We start from the raw sequence: 18,043 nt of genomic DNA on the forward strand, positions 1-18,043 counted from the left end.
TTTTTTTTTTTTTGAGACAGAGACTCGCTCTGTTGCCAGGCTGTAGTGAAATGGCACAATCTCTTGCTTACTGCAACCTCCACCTCCCGGGTTCAAGTGATTCTCCTGCCTCAGCCTCTCCAGTAGCTAAAACTATAGATGTGTGCCACCATGCCCAACTAATTTTTTGTATTTTTAGTAGAGATGGGGTTTTACCATGTTGGCCGGGATGATCTCGATCTCTTGACCTCTTGATCCACCTGCCTCGGCCTCCCAAAGTGCTGGGATTACAGACATGAGCCACCACGCCCGGTCAGCCAGGCAGCTTTAAAATGCTTAACAAATTTCTTGTACACCAATATGGTATGGAAGTGTTGGGGAATGATCCTGAACAACTTAAATCCCTTAACTGAATTTATGGCTTGGTTAAATCCCAGGTCCCCTGGGTTGTATGGTCTCTGATATGACTCTTCGGGTGCTTGTGACAATACTGGAAACTTGGAAGAGATGTTTATGTTTGATGCCCTTATCTTCTTCTTCCCTGGGGTCTTTATTCTGGCAACCTGAATTTCTTCCAGGATCTCATCTTTCAGGGCTGCTGGGCTTGCATTCAGATCTAAGGCTTAATAGGTTTAAGCGGGTTGACACGCCCCATCACCCTCCTGTGCTGACTGGTTCAGGGATGGGCAAACAATGGTCACAATCCATGCAAAGTCAGAAGACATCTGAAGACCCCCTCGTCTGCCTCAGTAGAGTTAGAAAAAGATGTGATGACTGTAAGCGCTGTGGCAATTTTGTGACCCTCTAAGGGGAAAGACTGGAGATGCTGGACAAAAGAAGTGGGGTGAAGGGACTGGATTTGTGAAAGGAAGGACCTGAGCATGGAGCCAGCCCTGCAGGATGCGAAATAGAAATAAAGACAGAAACCAGGTCTCGGGTGAAGCCATGGCCAATCTCTGGATCATTTTCCCCACAAAGCTATCTTTACCTCTCATTTTTGTAGTTCCTTGGGCCAATATTTTTAAAGGTATTTTGAGTAGGATATGTTTGGTTCCTTCTATTGGGAAGACCCCCAACTTGAAGAAGTAGAGAATGCTGATGTAATTATGGTAGAAACGCCTAAGTAGCCTCCACTTAAGCAATTTAGTGGATTGATTACTGTTCTTCATTTCTTCTCCCATTGATAAAACACTTTGGAGTGCTGGTGTCTAGAGCATGCAGAATGCTAACAGCCGGTCAAACTCCTGCAAGACTCCAAAGGCCATGACCCTGCATGTGAAGGCTGGCTAATTATTAAAACAAGCTGTTTATTTTTTTGTTTTGAAAATAACTCCTTGCTGTAATCTTTCTTAGTTATCCAACCAACTGCATATCATGATCACATCAGAGATCAAGACATGCACACACACACACACACACACACACACACCCCTGCACACACATACCACACACACATTGTCAAATAGTTCCATTCTTTATGGAGTGGAATGGATTATAAATGGAGTGCCCATTCATTTTGATTTTCTCAGGATAAGCCTAATTTGTACTCTTCGTTTCTATGTATTAATTAAAAGATCCCCTTTTATTCTTAAAAGTGGTCCAGTTTGGATGATCAAATATATAGTCATCCTGGTTATAAGTAGCTTAATGAAATTAAATTTATATTCTTTTTTTTTCTTTTTTTAATGAACCATTTAAATGACAAGAGGAGGGGATCTTCAAGCACTTGTCCCTACCACTCAGGGGTTAGGAATTAGTATACAGGAGCTACAGAGGTCCATAAACTGAGGCATTTGGTCTCATTTAATTTGGCTCAACTGCTGTTGTTCAACAAGCCAAAGAAATAGTTGATAAAAGAATTTATAGGGTGAATGAGGTCCAGTGCAAAGACGGCTGGAGTTTCCTTGTTAATAGTTCTTGGCTAACATTACTGGAAGTTGGCATCATTCCTAGCGTGTATCATATGCTTTGGAAGCAGTTTAAACTTCCAGTGGTATAGTTCAGGGAAGTTTACAACCTGTAGGTCTTCACATGAAATTAGGCATGTACTTACAATGTTCTAGCCATGAGAACGCAGGCCCCTGGCACCATGTCCATCAAAACTACCTCAGCACAAAATTGGCTTCCTCCCTGGAACTCTGGGAGGGGGCAGATCTCTTTCGAGATTTGTTTGCAGATGATACAACCTACTTTTTGGAACATCTTTCTGAACTTTCTCAGGCCTGTTTCTGACTCCTGCTTACACTCCCCCAGGGGTGGAGAGCTAGAAATGCCCTATGTGGCCACATCTACAGTTTTATGTTTTGGGAGCTGAATGGATTCAGCAATTTGTCAATTGCAGAGAAGGAAGACATAGAGGATGTATTTATATTATAAAGAAGAACCTCTCCAACCCTTTTTTTCTTTTTTAGAGAGACAGGGTTTTGCCTTTTTGCCCAGACTGAAGTGCAGTAGGGCAAGCATGGCTCTGCAGCCTCCAACTCCTGGGCTCAAGCAGTCCTCCCACTCCAGCCTCCCTAGTAGCTAGGACCGCAGGGATGCACCACTGCACCCAGCTAATTTTCCAATAATAATAATAGTAATAAATGTAGAAATGGAGTCTTGCTATGTTACGCAGGCTGGTCTCAAACTTCTGGCCTCAAATGATCCTCCTGCGTTAGCCTTCCAAAGCACTTGGATTACAGGCATGAGCCACTGCACTCCAGCCTAAAGCCTCATTTTCTTTATGCAAGTGATGTATTCATATGCCAGCTGCCACCCCACGATTGTTCTGGACTTTGGTGCGGAACGATTGAGGAGGGGCACTGGGAGGAGCTGAGAAGTTTTTCTGCTCTGAGCCGTGGGAACTGCGTTTCCCCAGCCTCAGCTGGTCACAGCCCACACTCAGGTCATCTCCAATCCTGCCCAACACCTGCGCGACTACTTTAAGCTGTTATCTAAACGACTCACTCTTTATTTTCGTCTAAATAAATGCAATCATATTAGGAGCAAGGGATTTTGAGAATGATGAGTTAGATGTGTTGGTTAAAATTTTTCCCACATCATGAAATATGTAACCACTAAAATCTTTAGAAGGTTCTGTGTTCTAGCTGAAATCACTGACATAGGAAGGACAAGGCTTTTTCCACCCATGGTTCAAGCAAGCGGAGATCAAGATTTCTTTATTCTACTACCCCATTGTCTATTTGCAGCTCAGATCTCTAACAGCAGCTCCTTCCTAGGCATTGAAAAGCAAATTAAGGGGGCATATGCCTTTATTACCAGACCTGGCCATTCTGATCCCCAAACCCAGTATGTTCAGTAGACACCACTTCCTTCCTTACCCCACCTCTCCCAGTTACAAAACCAAGGCTCCCCAGCATTTCAAAGGATGACAGGGGATCCCAATCCAGGGAAAAGACTGTGTCTACACCGTGTCACCATGACCATCTCCATTCCTGCTACAGCACCACCATGCTGCCTGTTAAACAGTGACAGCAGACTGTGGGCAGCACTTGCAAGTGCAACAGGGCACAAAGGCCCACCTCAGATTCCCGCTGTGTGGGAGCTGTCCTTGCAGTGGTCCATCTTCTCTTCTTCCTCACTCAGAGCTGACCTCTTCTCCTAATTCATCTCGTGTTCCTCGCCCCAAGCCAGGTTTTCAGGCTGGTGACACTATGACAGGTGTTAAGAGCCATACATATTGCAATTTCCAGCTACACCTCAAAAAGGCTGTTAAACAAACAAAGCAAATTCCTTTCCCCTGTCCCCTGGGCCCCCCATCCAGAACTCCCTGAGAAGCAGGCCCACGGTTACATACTGTCTCTCCAATATAAACCTCATATTAGAGGCAGGAGAGTCAACACTTGGCCTTTTGCTGTTAAAAACAAACAGCAAACCTGGACTTGCCCTGTTTCCTTTTTTAAATGGCCATAACCCCCTCATCTCCCTGTGCGCGGTTTCCGGCCCACAGCAGCTCTGACTGTGCAGTGATGTGTGATGCTGCTACCCATTCCTCTCCCACAGCCCTCTGCTTCCCACATGCCCCCAGCCGCAGCCCTAGCCTTTCTTTGTCCAGTCTGCGGCTTCTATGTCTTTGCTCCAGCAATATCCCTGACAGCTCCTTAATTGCTACACGCATTTGTACAGTTCTCTGGCAATTATATTTCAGACCCTGTCAGGGTACCTGCTAGCCTCAGGCCTGTGTTTATATTAAATATCAATAAAAAGCTGATAGCATCAGCCCAGATGGCAGGCTCACAAAATCATATTTTACTGGGAGCCAGGCCTGTCTGGAAGATGGAAGGAAGGAATGTTTAAATTTCTCTCTCTCTTCTGAAAGGTTAAAATGAGAAGAGACTTTCTGAGTGAATATCAGGAATGGGTTCTTGCTAAATGATGACAGCTGTGTACTCTCTAACTGAGTGTTGTCCTTTGTTGTAAGTGACTTGTCATCTATCAGTTCTTTCCAGAATTGTTTCTTCTGTCCCCCCACCCCCACAGAGCATAGGACAAGGCTTCGAATCCCATAGGTGTTTTTAAAGTTCTGGTTGATGGAATGGCTAAGAGTTTATTTGGCTTTACTTTATGAGGAGGGATTAGGATGGGGATTCAAGGGTTAAGTGGTTCTGAGTCCACCCCATCCTGTATCCCCTGTCTCCTGCATCCCCAGTCTCCTGCATCCCCCATCTCCTGCATCCCCCATTTCCTGCATCCCCCATCTCCTGCATCCCCCATCTCCTGCTTCCCCTCTGCTGAGGGGGCCATGAGAGGAGAATTTGCTGTGTGGTGTTCCCTCACTGGGCCTTGGTTCCCTCATCCTCCAGTAATAGTCTGGGCCTTCCCCGGAGCTGTGAGCATGATAGAGCACGAGGGGGCAGAGCAGCTGGCACCACATGGAGCAGCATCTCCCACCAAGAAAGCCCTCCCTGGAGAACCGGGCAATCAAGGATTCCACTTCCCCATGGTTTCCACTCTTTCACGCTGCAGTGATACAGTTCTGCCTGTTGGAGACACACAGCAAGAATAGCTTGAAGGGAAGACATTTTGACGACTGTTTCAACAGTGAGATCGGTTTTAGTCAGCAAATCCGTGACAAGACAGCTTTTTGAGGACACACTTCCCCATTGCAGTCAACAGAATTTCCCATTTGTGTGTTATCTAAGGGGCATGCCCATCCTCTTGGCTCATTTCCCCATGGTGTGGTGATTCTGCAGCATGGGTGTCCTGGCTTCCTGCTGTGGGGGATTCTTCACGTGGATGCTGGGCCAGTGCAGAAGAGAGCTTCAACGGCTAGCACAGCACCTGCCTTCAGTGCAAAACCTGGACCAACACATGTTTGGCAAGCATATCCTCTCTGGGTAACACCAGCTTCTCTCCCTCTGCCACCCTGGTGCAGACACCCTCATGTACCCCAGGGATGACTGCAGGAGTCTTTAAACACTTGCCTCCACCCCTGCAGCCCCACCCACCTGCCACAGCTTGGTTGCTCTCTAAATGGCAAAGGAGGTCTCCACTGCCGTTGAGATTGAGGGCAGACTGCAGACCCAGGTCTGCAAAGCCCTGCTTGGTTCCCTCTGTCCCCAGTTCCCAACCCAGCTTCCTTTTTATTTCCTGCATTCTAGGCATTTAGACTTTCTTGGCTCTGCCAGGACCACTCTGCAACCTGCCCACCCCATGCCTGTGCATTCTGCAGATTCCATTTTCCCCCTCTGGGCTGTGCACTCCACTAGGTTAAAGGCCATGTCTGGTTTTGCCCACTGCTTTGTCTCCAAATCCTAGCAGGTGCCTGGCACACAGTAGGCATTCAGTAAATATTTTCCAGGCCGGGTGCAATGGCTCACGCTTGTAATCCCAGCACTTTGGGAGGCTAAGGCGGACGGATCACGAGGTCAAGAGATCGAGACCATCCTGGCCAACATGGTGAAACCCCGTCTCTACTAAAAATTACAAAAATAAGCTGGGTGTGGTGGTGCGTGCCTGTAGTCCCAGCTACTTGGGAGACTGAGGCAGGAGAATTGCTTGAACCTAGGAAGCAGAGGTTGCAGTGAGCCGAGATTGTGCCACTGCACTCCAACCTGGTGCCTAGTGACAGAGCAAGACTCTGTCTCAAAAAAAAAAAAAAATTCCAAATGAATGAATAAATAAATAAATGCATACTATATCCAGAATAGGTGCTAAATGCTTTGGGGGGTATTAGAAAATATGACATGATTTAATACCCTTTGGTGGGGGTGTGTTGCTCAATAGTGATAACAGTTACCATAAAGGAAACAATCAGATGATGTGAAAGAGAAAGCCTCAGTGAGCTTGGCCCTGGTGCAGATGTGGGTGTATGTTGGGAGCTGGAGGAAAAGTGGATTTGTTTTCAAAAGGGGCCCTGGGCCAGATCAGAACGGTGTGAAGCCTCAGGCAGTGGCATTAATCTCTCTGTGATGGGTTTTCACAAATTACTGATGCTTCTGGAGCAGGTGGGTGCTCTGGCTGTGGTGCTCAGCACTGATTTCCAAGCAAGATGTTTGAGTTCCAGACAGCTGCTGTGCCAGTCTTTGGACACTGGCATTGCTCTAGTATTTGCTAGTGGGAAAAGGGGGACTCTGTGCTTACCCCATTTCTGATCCTTTTCAAAGTGAGCTTTATTTCCTTCCCAACCAGAGCCAAACCTCAGGAAGGAGTGTGGTCCTCAGCTTTTTGTTAGAATGAAAGGGTGACTTTGTGATGGGGAAGTATCAGATATCAAAGGAAGTGTTTTAAATTAGTGACTATTAGCTTAACTACAGTCAATCAAATGCCTTGTAAATGTCCCCTCTACCAGCAGACAAATCCAAATGCTGGTGGTGATGGAGTAGCCTCACTGGCCTGTTTTGCAGCAGAGAACTTGGGGTGGATGCATCTGGGAACTCTCAGAGGGGGACTCCACATTGATACCCAGTACTATTCTGTCTTCATCCATCCTCTCCTCTTTAATGTACACATATATCCTCAGTATTAGGTACAAAGATGCCATGTCAGGGCCCCAAGAAAGCCTGAGGGGAGCCCCCTCTCTAGGGTTCACCTACTTATTTGTTGATGGCTAGGGGCAGGCAGCCTCCTCTCAGCCATGTGTTACCCTGGTCTGCGGACTGCACCTCCCTGCCATTGCTTTCCCCACCCACTGTTTACTCTCTTACGGCCAGTAAATAGAGTTCAAGTCCTCTGTTATCTAGTAATTTCTACAGGAACTTAGGTAACTTCTGCCTTGAGCTAGGTAATATCCCACAGCAATGAATTTCAAAGCTTTGGGGATAGATTTCCTTACCTGTGAAATGAGGCTAGGAAAAGTAGCTCATGACTACTTGGAAAGGGCCATACATAATGTGTGGCACATCGTGAATGCCCCGTCAGTGGTCATTTCTGCCGCTGTCATCAGCACCATCATAATTTCTGTGATAAAATTTTCTCTTAATATCTCTAAACGAGACTTGTGAATGGTTTATTCCAGGAGAATAAGGAAGAAGAAATGCAAGTTTCTCCACAAAACATGAAATATATTAAGGAAGAAAGACTGCTTAAAGTGGATATATTTATGGCAAAAAAAATTCTAATCATTCACTTGAACTCTCACCAGGGAATAAAGCCTGAAGTACAGCATTCTGAAGCAACAGACTGAAGGAGAGTAGAGCATTCTCTGGAATTTACCAAGCCATTTGCTTCCCAGCTCCATCCGGAGTGGTTCAGCATTGGGCCATGAATCCTTCTTGTCCCTCTGGTCCCAGGGCTGCAAGAAATTGGCTCCAGCTTTGTGAAAATCAACCTGCATTTCTTGTCTAGCATATCACTAAGTTTAGAGGAAGGGTAAATGTTTGGCAAATAAACCTATTTTATGATTCAGCACACATTAAGGACTATTTTCCAATAGATATAAGTGCTTGATAATTAGCATCAAAACTATTCATTATTTAATCTATAATCTACTTAGAATGAATGGGAGAGATGGCATTTACTTGCTGAAATGGGAGACATGAAAACTATCCAACCATTCTCGTCTTGAATTTGATCCAACATATGGCCCTGAAGAAAACTCTCCTGCGTGGGCTTAATCCCCAGGCTCCCCGTGCCTGCCATAATTTTATAGCTGGGAGGTGCACAGCTTTGAAGCCATTTAGGAAAGACAGAGATCCTTCCTCCAGTCTTGTTCAAGGCAGGCATCTGTACAGGGTTCACTCTTTAAAAATCCTGTTGATGCTCAGCTGAGTCCCTTCCCTTCCATCAGTGGTTTTTGGGTAAATGTAGTTTGTCTCTAATTCTGTGTTAGCTTGTAGTAGTTCTTCTTTACTCAGATTCCCTAGAAGTTGACCCATATTTTGTGGTAGAAAATGGCAAGTTTAAATTAATACAGTTCTGCTAATTCACTGGAGAATAAATGGTATTGGGGAAAAAATCAAGTGTGTATCAGATGACTGAGGTCTGGAGAGGAAACTCAAGCCCTAAGGCATCCATGAAGTTTTTGATTGCCTGTCCTGGGCAGAGGAAGTAGGCTATGCTTGCTATAGATTTTGGACAATAAATTTGATTTTGAAACCCCGAATAAAGGCATGATGGACCTTGGCGTGAGTGGAGCACAGATTATGTCTGCTACAAAATACACTCTTGGCAGGAAACTTGCCGATCTGCTAAAATCCTTGCTGTGGCCTGCCCACCTCTCCAGCCTCATCTATTACCTCTCCCCAAGACACCAGATTCTTCCCAACTCAGGGCTTTTGATCTTGCTTATTCACTGTGTGTACAAAGCTCTTGCTAGCTTAGGTTTTGAGGGCTGGTGCCATCTCAGCACTCAGGTCATCTATATGACCTCTAGGCGGTCATCTTTGACCACTCAATTTGGGCAACCCCCCTCCCCACTTTCCACAGACAGTAACTCTCTGGCTTATCCCATTTTATTTTCATTACACTGTTTCTACTTGAAATTCTCATTTATTTGCCCATTGTTTCTCTCCTCCTCAGACTGAAATGTCAACTTCATTGTCTGGCATACTGTTGAATGCCTGATATAGTAGGTACTCAATAAATATTTGTTGAGTAAACAAATGAAAGCGTCATGACAGTACCTTGCCCTGATGATTTAAGGAAGGGAGAAAGAGACTTGCTTGAAGTCTGAGCTGGATAGCCTCGGGAAAGCTGAACTGCTGCGGGGAGGGAGTCGGGGGCTCCCACTGTGCTGGGACTAGCGATGGGCCCTAGTGGTGTATGTAGTCCTCCCACCACACAGCAAGTTCTGTGCCTTGTCTGAGGAAGAGCTACTCTCATCTGGCTTCTACAGATGAAGGCCTTGGGGCTCAGAGACATTAAGTCACAGACCCAAGGCCATTAGCTAACCTGTGATAAGTGAGATCCAGGCCTGGGACTGAAGCTCCAAGCCTGAGTCCTGACTGCCGTGCTGCTGTTGAGGTGCTGCCCAGCAACCCTGATGTGGAGAACATGGTCAAAGTTGGGAGCTCCTCTTGAGAGCTTATTTATTATTATTATTATTTTTTTTCTTTGAAACAAGGCCTTACCCTGTCACCTAGTCTGAAGTCCAGTAGTGCAGTCTTGGCTCACTGCATTCTTGACCTCCCAGTCTCAAGCGATCCTTTCACCTCGGCTTCCTGAGTAGCTGAGACTGTAGGCACACACCACCACGTCTGGATACTTTTCTGTATTTTCTGTATAGACAGGGTTTCGCCATGTTGGCCAGGCTGGTCTCAAACTCCTGAGCTCAAGTGATCTACCCACCTTGACCTCCCAGAGTGTTAGGATTATAGGTTTGAGCCAGCAGCCCCAGTCAAGACCTTATTAATGAATGAAGTAACAGCCAGTATTTATGAAGCACTTTGTATGTGCCAGTTGCTGTGCTAAGTGCTTTACATCCATTAATCTGCTTGGATCCATGTGGGCTGACCATCTCAGACACCGCCCAGGATGGAACTTGTAACTAAAATACAGTAATAAGAGGCAGTACCTTATTCAAAGATGCTAAACTAATCTGGAAAGGTATGCAAGAGTGTGTAGGAGCATGCAGAGTGAACATTAGCCACATGCCACACACGGAGACCCTGTGTAGCAATGTGCACACCACAGGTCTGAGCAGTTATCTGCGTGAAAATGAAAGAAGAAAACTACAAAAGCTATTTGCTGTTAGGATGTAGGATACATGACAAAGACAGATCAGGCTTGTGGGAGGCGCTCTTCAAATACAAACTGTAAATTTATCACAAAGGTGGTGTGGGACTCTTACTCCCCAAACCTCTGCTAGTAGTCTGTTTTAGTAAAAGCTGAACATCTGATAAATTCTAGACTGGCACTGGGGATAATTTCATGTCTCAGAGGGTAGAGGAACAGAACTGCTATTCCTGGATTACATATGGACTAATATGAACACTAAGTTAATGTGGATTGGGTAGGACTGTTGGAAAAAATGGTCATACTATCCTGGAATTTACCTTATCGAGCAGAATTCTGGTCATTGATACACACTGTAGACATTCAGGAAAGTGATTTCAATGCAACTTAGTGCATTACAGGTAGGACCCACTGATAGAGGTCAGGATGAATGGTTAGCTTATAAAAATGTAATATGGACATGAAAATCTGAATTGTTTCCATAAAGAAGAAAAGGGTGAAGGCCTTGAAACATCCTTCACTAGGTAGAAGTCCTGCCTTTATGAAACTGATTTAAAAGAATACATACAGACCATAAGATATGAGTATATTGTGTAGGATAATTAAGAGAGTACTGGGTTAAACAGTGTTCCCAAAAGGATATGTCCACATTCTGATCTCCAGTACCTGCAGTAGTGGTTTTATTTGAAAGTAGGGTTTTTGCAGATATTATTAATTTAAGGATCTTGAGATGAGAGCATCCTGAATTTAGGGTGGTGCCTAAACCCACTGACCAGTCCTTCCGAGACAAAGGAGAGAGATTTGACACAGAGACACACAGAGGGGAGGGCCATGTGAAGATGGAAGTGGAGACAGAAATAATGAGGCTACAAGCCAAGGGATATCAAGGATGGCAGGCAAGCACCAGAGACTAGGAGAGAGGCATGAAACAGACTCTGAGAACCTCCAGAAGGAAGCAACCCTGCCTGCAGCTTGACTTTTAACTTCTTGTATCCAGAATTGTGAGAGAATAAATCTCCGTTGTCTGTAAGCCATCCAGTTTGTGGTATTTTGCCGCAGAAAGCCTATTCAGTACTTTAAATCTCTAAAAAGATTGGAGATGGAGGTGCAAGTCAAGGCATCAGATAAATCTGATGCCTGAAGAACCCCTAAGTGAAGCAAAGGGGACTTCTAAACGGAATTTGAAACAAAACACAAACAAGGAAAATGGTTTGCCTGCTACTTGGCAGGTTGCTGTCATTTTCACAAGTGACCATAAGAAAAACAAATCAGCTCAGCCCCCATCAAGGAACATGAGACTGAACCCTGGTCCACACCCCCACGTGACGTTTGCCTGCTCCCCATGGGACGGTGGAAGGGCCAGGGGACCTGGGTATATGTGGGGTATGGGCAGCATTGACTGTGCCGTGGGTTATTCATTTCCACTCTTTGTCAGTGATGGTGGGAAAATCATTTTTAACTTGTATTTTTTTTTTAACCTAAATGCTTAGATGATGGCTCCATGTATTTTTTCTGTTCTTTTCTTTTCCTATCTTTTAAATGACTGTAACAACAGACAGTGATTTAAGATTTCCCCTTCTATTAAAATTGCTTGCTAAGCAAGCTTGTAAAATCAATACGCTGTGATTATGTTACAAGGTAAGTGTTATTTCAAATATTTGATCAAATGGGCATATGCAACACAGCCCCCATTTTAAGTAGATTATTTTTTTTAATGGTTCTATTTCCCCTTGTTCACTGTGACCTTGGAAAATCGAAGCCCCCTTTTCTTGCAGAGGCATAATTTTAGAGCAAGATTTGGTGTCCAAATAAAGTGAGTGAAACGTCCTGTTTTTTTATTTTTGTATTTCTGAAGATGCTCCCAGTTCCTCAGGGGGCAATCTTAGGTTTCGAGGACCACCTGGAGGTCTGGGCAGCCTTATTCTACACCAAAGAGACCACGCTTAAGAAAAAAAGAATCATCAAAATTGGGCAAATCCTAATTGCCACACTTGAGATAAAAGAATTGTCTAACTGGAAACTGTTTGGCTCCTTAACATGTTGAGACAGTGAGCTAGGGAAATGGAATTTTCACTTCTTTTTGTGGAAGGTTTTTATGACACAGACATAATTGAGGCCATTGATGGAGGCAAGAACCATGGGTTTCTCAGTGTCATTATTGTATTTGCATCTTTGTGGATTAATTTAAGTGAGTTTTGCCACTATGGGTGAGTCACAATAATTGTTATCAAGCTTGAACAGGAAAAAGAAAGAGCTCCATTTTCCAGGATTGTGAGGATAAAGTCCTCCTAAAATTACTTTGTGGTAAAAGGCTGATTGGGTCATTTTCACAGTCCCGGGCTATGATGGGGTTTATTACAGTTACCTTAGTGATCTGAAGGAATAAGTCAGGACAGAGGTGACACACAAGCCAGGACACAGTGTCTGCCCGCTGGCCCCGGCACCGTTTTGTGGGCTCTAGAGCTGTGCAGGTGGGTGTCCTGGGGCTGCCGCTCTAAAAGGGCAGGTGGCTGTGGGGGAGGGGAGGTGCACTGGGGCCAATCCTGAGTGCCCTTGTAAGTGGACCTGTCTTATGTGATCATTTCTAGCATTATGTTGTTCATTGTTTACTCTGCAACTTGATGACTGGACTGTCTTGATGACCCCTCCTGTGTCTGTATGGTATCGATGAATCTCTGGAATGAGGATGTCACAGTGGGATTTCGTGACTCAGTGTCTAACAGGGAGTTCTGGTGGGGATACAGGGCTCTAGGCCAAGGGAACAGCCCCATCAGTGGCTGTGTGGGTGCCTTTGGCCATTAGCTGTAGTCTGTGGATTTGTTTAACCTTCCAAACAGGTCTCTAGGATGGGTATTGTTTTTTCTTTCCACCTTTTATTTTAGGTTCAGGAGGTACATGTGCAGGTTTGTTATATGGGTCAATTGCATGTCACAGGGGTTTGGTTTACAGATTATTTTATCATCCTGGTAGTAAGCATCGTGCCCAATCGGTAATTTTTTGATCCCCACCCTCCTCCCACCCTCCACCCTCAAGTAGGCCCCAGTGTCTGTTGTTCTCTTCTTTGTCCATGTGTACTCAGTGTTTAGCTCCCACTTACACGTGAGAACATATACATGAAACCTAAACATGGGCTGTTTAGTTTTCTGTTCCTGCATCAATTCACCCAGAATAATGATCTTTGACTCCATCCATGTTGCTGCAAAGGATATAACCGCATTCTTTTTTATGGCTGCATAGTATTCCATGTATAGGGTGGGTGTTATTATCCCAATTTTACAAATAAGGAAACCTCAGATCAGAGGCTTTGCCCCTTAGTAGTTGGATGCTCTTAGGAACGTAACTCATTTCCTGGTGCTGTAGAATGGAGGAGAGCAAGGGATCCAGCCTGCCTTGGAGGGCTGCTGTGGGGGGGGATAGGAGATAAGGTAGGCACCATGCCTGTACCCCAGGAAGGACTCACTGAAAGTTTCTCCTCCTCCGCCTCTTCCTCATCATTAATAACTCATCATGTTGTCGTTGTCATACTTTTCATCCTGACAATTGACAGCTATTTCTACTCCAAGAACAGAATGTTGCTTAATGTGGCATCATTTTGAAACAGAGTCTTCAGGGGTTAAAAAAAGAAGTGAACCATCACAGAGCATCCTCAGTGACCCATATTGCTTCAGCTAGTGTGCAAGAAATATTTATTCTTTTTCTTTGTCTTCACCCTTATTTTTTTTCAACTTTTATGTTTAAGTTCAGGGGTACATGTGCAGGTTTGTTATATAGATACACTTGTGTCATGGAGGTTTATTGTACAGATTATTTCATTACTTAGGTATTAAGCCTAGTACATATTAGTTATTTTTTCTAATCCCCTCCCTCCTGTAAACCTTCAGTTTAGGCCCCAGTGTGTGTTGTTCCCCTCTATGTGTCCATGTGTTCTCATCATTTAGCTCCCACATATAAGTGAGAACATGCAGTATTTGGTTTTCTGTTCGAAAAGGATTATTTTGCAAATTATTTTAGTTTGTGTCTAACTAAAGTAGTGTTAGTTTGCTAAGGATAATGGCCGGCAGTTCCATCCATGTCCCTGCAAAGTACATGATCTAATTCTCTTTTATGGCTGCATAGTATTTCATGGTGTATATGTGCTACATTTTCTTTATCCACTTTATCATTGGTGGACATTTAGGTGGGTTCCATGCCTTTGCTATTCTGAATAGTGCAGCACTGAACATGTGCATGCATGTAGCTTTATAAGAGCCTGATTTATATCCTTTGTGTATATTCCCAGTAATGGGATTGCTGAGCCTAATGGTATTTCTGTCTTTAGGTCTTTGAGGAATCACTACACTATCTTCCACAATAGTTGAACTAATCTACACGCCCACCAACAGTGTATAAGTGTTCCTTTTCTTCACAACCTCAGCAGCATCTGTTACTTTTTGACTTTTTAATAACAGCCATTCTGACTGGTGTGAGATGGTATCTCATTGTTGTTTTGATTTGCTTTTCTCTAATGACGTTGAGCTTTTTAAAATATGATTGTTGGCTGCATGTATGCCTTCTTTTGAGAAATGTCTGTTTAGGTCCTTTGCTCACTTTTTAACAGAGTTGTTTTTCTTATAAATTTGTTTAAGTTTCTTATAGGTACTGGATGTTAGGTCTTTGTCAGATGCATAGTTTGCAAAAATTTTCACCTATTCTGTAGGTTGTCTGTTTACTCTGTTGATAGTTTCTTTTGCTGTGCAGAAGCTCTCTCATTTAATTAGATCCCATTTGTCAATTATTGCTTTTGTTGCAATTGCTTTTGGCATCTTCATCATGAAATATTTGTCCGTGCCTGTGTCCTGATTGGTATTATCTAGGTTGTATTCCAGGGTTTTTATAGTTTTTGGTTTTACATTTATGTCTTTAATCCATCTTATGTTAATTTTTGTATACAGTATAAGGAAGGGATCCAGTTTTAATCTTCTGCATATGGCTAGCCAGTTATCTCAGCACCATTTATTGAATAGGGAATCCTTTCCCCATTGCTTGCTTTTGTCAGGTTTTTCAAAGATAAGGTAGTTGTAGGCATGTGGTCTTATTTCTGGGCTATTTGGTTCCATTAGGCTATGTGTCCGTTCTGATACCAGTGTCATGCTGTTTTGATTACTATAGCCTTATAGTATAGTCTGAAGTCAGGTACTGTGATGTCTCCAGTTTTGTTTGTTTTGCTTGGGAGTGTCTTGCCTACTCAGTCTCTTTTTTAGTTTCATATGAATTTTAAAACAGTTTTTTCCTAGTTCTGTAAAGAATCTTGATGGTAGCTTATTAGGAATGGCATTGAATCTATATATTGCTTTGGGCAGTATGACCTTTTTAACAATATTGATTCTCCTTATCCACGATCATGGAATGTCTTCCATTTGTTTGTCATCTCTGATTGCTTGGAGCAGTGGTTTGTAGTTCTACTTGTAGAGATCTTTCACCTCTCTAGTTAGCTATATTCCTAGGTGCTTAACTCTTTTTGTGGAAAATGTGAATGGGAGTTCATTCATGATTTGCCTTTCAGGATTGTTGGTGTATAGGAATGCTGGTGGTTGTTTTTTTTTTTTTTTTTTTTTTTTTTTTTTTTTTTTTTTTTTTTTTTTTTTTTTTTTTTTTTTTTTTTTTTTTTCACATTGGTTTTGTATCCTGAGACTTTGCTGACATGAGCTTAAGAAGCTTTTGGGCTGAGACTATGGGATTTTCTAGGTACATGAGCATGTCATCTGTAAACAGGAATAGTTTGATTTCCTTTCTTCCTATTTGGATGCGCTTTATTTCATTCTCTTGCCTGCTTGCCCTGGCCAGGACTTCCAATACTGTATCGAATAGGAATTCACCCTTATTTTTTTTTAAATCTCTGAACTGAAGGCAAGAAGTTATCTTTGGGTTATCATAGGTGAGGAAAAGAAATTTGCTCATGGGATTCCATGACAAAAGAGTAAATGATTGCCTGCTGTCTGGAGAACAGCCTTTGTGTTATCCATCTGTATTAGTCGGTTCCTATGCTGTTAATAAAGACATACCTGAGACTGGATAATTTATAAAGGAAAGAGGTTTAATTGACTCACAGTTCCACATTGTTGGGGAGGCCTCACAGTCATGGCAGAAGGAAAAGGAGGCACAAAGGCACATCTTACATGGCAACAGCAAGAGAGCATGTGCAGGGGAGTATTCTTTTATAATACAACTTTATCAAAACTCTCAGATCTCATGAGACTTATTCACTATCATGAGAACAGCACTAGAAAGACCTGCCCTGCCCCCATGATTCAGTTACCTCCCACCAGGTCCCTCCCACAACACATGAGAATTATTGGAGCTACAATTCACGGTGAGATTTGGGTGGGGACATAGCCAAAACATATCACCATCCATCTATCCTTCCCTCTATTTCCTCTGCAAGAGTTTTGGAGCTTCTGCCACATGCTGGTCAAAGAGTACAGCAGAAGACCATCAAGAGGCAGTCTGTGCTTTCACAGAACTCACAGTCTGCTGAACAGAAGAAGTAGAGAGATTTAGTCATGTAATTTCAATTTATTTATTTTTTTTAAAAGCAAACTTCTAAGTCAGGGGCAAAGAGAAATGGCGCAGGGCTGTGTTGGTTTCTCAGGTGATTACAGTGAGAGAAAATACAGTTTTCCTATTTTTAATGCCAAATTCTGGCTCAGTAGGGGGAAAGCGGGAAAATAATGCTAATAAAGTCTCTCTCTGCTTTCTCAAAGAGGATTATGTGATTTTTCTCTATGGGATATGTGATGTTGAAAGTTACAAATAAAAGGAAGAGTCTTTCAAGTAAGGAGCCATCAGTAGAGGCTCCTGGGAGGCTATGAGGGCTCAGGCAGAAGGGGAATCTGCAGCATCTGGAATCCCCAGGAGCTAAACGTTTTTGAGGTTGTAACTTTCTTCATCACCTCCTGGAAGATGCAGTACCTTGTGCCAGTATCTGCCAAGTGGTATGGGATGCCAGGAATTTTATTTCACGTTGGTTTCTAATACTCCCCTCTCTCTCTCTTTCTTTTTTTATAGACCCTGCAATTGTCAATGGGGTTTATTGGTCTGAATCCCTAAACAAAGTTTTTGTAGATAACTTTGACCGTGACCCATCTCTTATATGGCAATACTTCGGAAGTGCAAAGGGCTTTTTTAGGCAGTATCCGGGTGAGTATCCCTGCGTTGACAATTATGACTCAGATTAATGTTACCTGATCATGTGATATTTTTCTTTAGGGTTTTGGTTAAAACTTTTCTGCCTTCTGTTAGAAGAAAATGAAAGATTAAGTCCAAATCTATTGTCAGGGTGCAGGACAGGAATGGCAAGGTGGCATCCACGTGGGCATGCTCACACATAGGGCATGACCACAGAACTCTCTGCGCCTGTACCTTCCTCATTAGAATAATTCACAGAGCTGTCACCAAATGTGAAGAACTGTGGTGTGAACTGTACCTTGTTTAGTACTTCTGAACAAGAGTTTAGCCTTATTACTATTACTACTGCTATTATTGCCATTATTATTACTGGGGAAAAAAGCAAGTCATACTTGGGCAGTTAAATTCTCACTAATGGCTAAGAAATAGAGAATGTGAACTTAGATTTGTCCACCCCAGTGCTGACTCCCCTTGGAGGAAGATGTTGAAATGGCCCAAGCATTGCTGACGGCAACAACCCCTCCACAGAGGGTGCCCCCAGCAGCCCCAGTGCACTCAGCACCCCCAGCAGTGTGTATCTGAGGCTGTCCATCATGACTTTGGAACAGGTGTTCCTTCTGGAGCCTTCCCAGTCCTCTGCTTTGTGATGGGATTTTAATTCTGGTTTGGTTTGAATTTTAATTAAAAAGGGAAGTTTTAATTTTGCTTACAAGTTGTGAAAACAGGACTTGGGGCTGCACTTGTGCCAACATCACAGCTGTAGAAATTAACAAGCTCAACCTAA

General features: G+C 43.5%; 1 protein-coding gene across 2 annotated transcripts in view; it reads left to right on the forward strand.

The window, feature by feature from the left end:
• The window catches only part of LOC108314525 (voltage-dependent calcium channel subunit alpha-2/delta-3), an 823,636-nt gene that overhangs the window by 307,615 nt on the left and 497,978 nt on the right, over positions 1-18,043 (forward strand). For both annotated transcript variants that reach the window (XM_017543458.2, XM_037743848.1), the window contains exon 5: positions 17,140-17,271. In XM_017543458.2, the coding sequence (XP_017398947.2) occupies positions 17,140-17,271 (132 nt within the window). The remainder of the gene's footprint in view (positions 1-17,139; positions 17,272-18,043) is intronic.

The sequence above is a fragment of the Cebus imitator genome, unplaced genomic scaffold, assembly GCF_001604975.1.
Source record: "Cebus imitator isolate Cc_AM_T3 unplaced genomic scaffold, Cebus_imitator-1.0 Scaffold8, whole genome shotgun sequence".
Classification (NCBI taxonomy): Eukaryota; Metazoa; Chordata; class Mammalia; order Primates; family Cebidae; genus Cebus; species Cebus imitator.